The sequence below is a fragment of the Blastomyces gilchristii genome, assembly GCF_000003855.2.
Source record: "Blastomyces gilchristii SLH14081 genomic scaffold supercont1.45, whole genome shotgun sequence".
Lineage (NCBI taxonomy): Eukaryota > Fungi > Ascomycota > Eurotiomycetes > Onygenales > Ajellomycetaceae > Blastomyces > Blastomyces gilchristii.
The window spans coordinates 3,458-7,268 of NW_003101638.1; the positions used below are offsets into that span (position 1 = coordinate 3,458).

The following is a 3,811-nucleotide window of genomic DNA, read 5'->3' on the forward strand; positions in this document are numbered from 1 at the left end:
AAGATGTTAAAACACTGCAATTTATAAACAGTTTTTATATTCTAAGCTGAAATTTTCTGATTTTATATATCTGAAATTGATGAATGTATAATAGTTAACTTTACAGATATAGAAAAAACTCTGAGAACTAAAAGTTCTCAGGTAGATGTTATAGTCTCTGACTGTATACATCTATAATTGAAGAATAATAACAATAATAATAATTATAAGAATATCACAGATATAATACTTAGTATACTAAGAAAATTGTATAAAGAACACAGTAACTCTTATATATATTTCAGTCTCTGAAAATGAATTACTGACTTCTTTAATAAGAAGTCAGCATCTAGCTATTCTATATAGATAATGAGTGAATATTCTTCTCTCATTTCATGAGTGAGAATAGCTGAAGTGATATCTCAGTGACATCTCACTATTATAGAAGAGTAATCTGCTGACCTTGTATAGAAGCAGAGTTCTCATATTTATCAATCAGATCTTCCTATAATATATCTGAATGATATCATAGAGTGGTTGGAAACCGGTTTGAATGGCCTGCGGGATGGATGGAATCATCCGCAGGGAAGCGATGGGCCGTGTGGAACCGCAACAGGGCCTTGGCGCGGCCGGGAGCGTGACACATTTCATCTACTGAGAATGCAGTGAATGAGCTTATTAAACTACTTGAAATGTTGAAATATACATGTTGAAAGGAGAATATTAAGATGAAGAGATAGAGAGATAAAAAAATAATAAATCTCAAAACTGGTTTTTTCATTACTGCATGTTTTTCAGTCATTTTTTGTACCTGTACTTGATTTGAAGGCGAGTTTTGTATGTAGCATCGTGTATAGTTACTCTGGTGAGTAGAGGTGTTAGGTCACATGTCCTGACTTATTAATCCTTCCATCATATCACTTCCCACTAGCTAGCAACCTTTTCAATCAAGCAAGCTTTACACCTTCCACAATATATAGGCCTGAATACACTAGAATTAGGCCTCAGTTAATACCTGGCATTACAATGAAGATGTTCTATCCAATTATGCACAAAGAGACTCGTCAATCAGTTGACTTGGTTACAGCACTTTGATTTGGTCTTGTAGAATCTTTCACGATGGGAATTGCAAGCTTGTGGCAGGTGTGGAGGAAGAGCGGCAATGTTGTAGGGTCTGATTTTGCTTCTGCTTCTTCATGACATCTCCTTCCGCAATGTCTCGTAGTCGTCTCTCTTCTTCGAGTTTAGCCAGTAACTCTTGTACTTGTCGGCTTTCCATTCTGCGCGTAGAAACTCAGTCTCTACAAGGCGGGCGAGGTGCTGTAGCCAATTCTACCAGAATCTGCCACAACTACTCTGAGCTAGAGAAGATAATTTATAAAAACTCTTGGAACAAGGAATTGCTGGTATCTTGCTGGAATGGTTGGCTAGGGAGCTGTAAACGTATGAGATGTTCTCAATCCCATCCGTCGCATGATTGAAGGCTGCGTGCTTGCTGCCTGCTGTCGCCAATGACAATCTAAAGTAGAGAAATAATGATACTGCCACAGTCAGGACATTTGCGCGTGCACGGTACATGAGATATCTATGGAAGTCTGCCTTGCCGTCTTTTAACAGCAGTCAACCCCCATTCCCAGTACCAGGTCGCTGGCTCTGAATGCATGTACCAGGTGGAAGAAAAGAGTTATGCAGCACGACGGTGAACCAGCACTGCTGTTCAGAAACACGCATTCAAAGCCATGAATGTGTTCTCCCCAGTGCTCGATCTGCCATGCACGGCTGACAGTTGTTCGGCAAAGATATCAAGTCCACTCCGCTACTCCATCTGAACGAGCACAAGTCCCACGATACCTTGATGAAGACTGGCGGTGGGGTTGCTGATCGTAGGTCGCTCCCTGCTTTTCTGATCTGGTCTGACAACGGTGGGGAAAAGACAGAATTCCGTCATCAAGTGGTCCGAGGTGCCTGTCAGCAGAAGCGCTAAGAAAGATTTAAATTTTCTATAGCGAGGGGCCTGGAGCCGGCTCAGGTCAACAGGTCCGGGATTCGAATGACAAGGTTTCTCTTTGAACTCTGGGAACGCCATTGAGCGGCTGCCACGTCAGAAGCATTCACCTTTCAGTCAGGGGTCAGCTAGTTCAGGAGGCAGCTCATGGGGGAAGAGCCGCTCGCGATAGATAGGGGAATTGGCCTGCCAGCACTCCTCTCTCGATGCCACCTTGAGCCTGCGAGGTGTACGTCGCTGCCAAAGCTGTGTCGGAATTTCAAAATTAATATAATCTTGCAAGAGATTATGTGTCCAGAGACAACATCGCATCGGGGACTTGAAAGACGTCTGACGTTTGGCGGGGAGCCGCATACTGATTGGTGGAGAACCAATCTTGCTATCAGATGGCGCTAGCCTTAATTAGATCTAGTGCGACCCAAGCCGAACAATGCTGACAAACCGATTGTCCCAACTGGAATCAAATCGGGAGGGGAAACGGTTTGGAAAGAAAAGTCTGGCTTGACAGCTCGCAGAGATGTGATATATCTGCCTGTCTCCCTATTGACGGAAGTACAGCATCTCTTCTACATCTCTCAACAGCGCCTGGGGCGGAGGTTCAACGCAATCAACTCTCAAACGAAGGCCTAGCACTAACAGTTTACCCACTAAACTCACGGGAATAGTTGGAGAACGGTTGGCCATCCAGAGTCCACAGCCCCATAACTCTCCCGCAAGAAGGGGTTGCGATATTCCATATGCATATTGTTTATGCGTAGAATCTCAGCTCTAGGCCAATCACCTGTCCATCCAGGGAAGCGAGATCGATATTTCAACCATCGATCGGACATGCATTAACCTCCCGTGAGCCAACCGAGCACGCAGAAGGCAATCAACCCCCCGCTGCCAGCTGCCACCACGACAGGAGGTGGCGGGTGTAAATTAACCTGTCACACACACACACACCCCTCTTCCGCTCACCATGGTGCAGACAGACTTACACCGTCATTTCGTATCGACGCCTATCCACCCAGGCAGAAGCGTCATGTGTCAGACAAAGATCCTAATCCAAGCAGGCGCATATCCGTGCGGCTGGATATTGATATTTGCGAGAAAATGGGGAGTGTCGCTGAGTGTTTGAATTATTAGTAGAGCCAATCACTGTGCTCCATATCTTCCCACGTAGGTAGCTATTGTGTTTCTTCCTGAGCCTGCTGGACTACAGAAAATATATATTCAGAGAGAGACAGGCGGCCCTTGAAAACAGTTTAAAATTATATTAATTCAAATCGTTTGGAGAACCGGGCCCAGAACCCTTTTTTTCGAGAAGGAAAAGGTAAAAAATGCTGAATAGTTTCTTCTTTAGTACTTGAAGCCAGTTGTGAGTCCATTTTCTTTTGTTCTGCGCTCGAAGGTGGGCCCAGCCTGCGAAACTATACTTTGTACTTGTTATTCCATCTCGAGCAAAACAAATGGACTTCATGATTTTTTTTAATTTTTTTTTTTTTTTTAATTTTAAATTTTAATTTTTTCCTGCTCACGCACGCTGTTGTGCGTTGGACCTTGAATGGCCACCTAATTCAAACTATTTAGCTGAATAGTACTCTGTAGCTCCTGTACGGATAATAGATATCAAGAACATACAAAACCGAAGTAGCAAGCAAGCAACGAGCAAGGATCTGCCCCGAATCTACAGTGTAGCATTTATTAACTATAAATAATATAATTTACACAGTCGTTTCCAAGGCGAAACACGGGCGAGGTGAGAAAATGGTAACATACCATCCTCCACCGTTTTTCAAAAGGAGTGACAATAGTTAAAAGTTTGCAGAACTTCATATATGTCAG

The 3,811-nt window shown here is 43.4% G+C and overlaps 1 protein-coding gene across 1 annotated transcript; it reads left to right on the top strand.

The window, feature by feature from the left end:
• Nucleotides 1-1,529: 1,529 nt before the first annotated feature.
• Nucleotides 1,530-1,862, top strand: BDBG_09459 (uncharacterized protein; the record flags this gene model as incomplete). Its single annotated transcript, XM_031724018.1, has 2 exons — nt 1,530-1,615; nt 1,766-1,862. Coding segments are annotated over 2 exons (182 nt in total), but the record flags the coding sequence as incomplete, so codon positions are not given.
• Nucleotides 1,863-3,811: the final 1,949 nt, after the last annotated feature.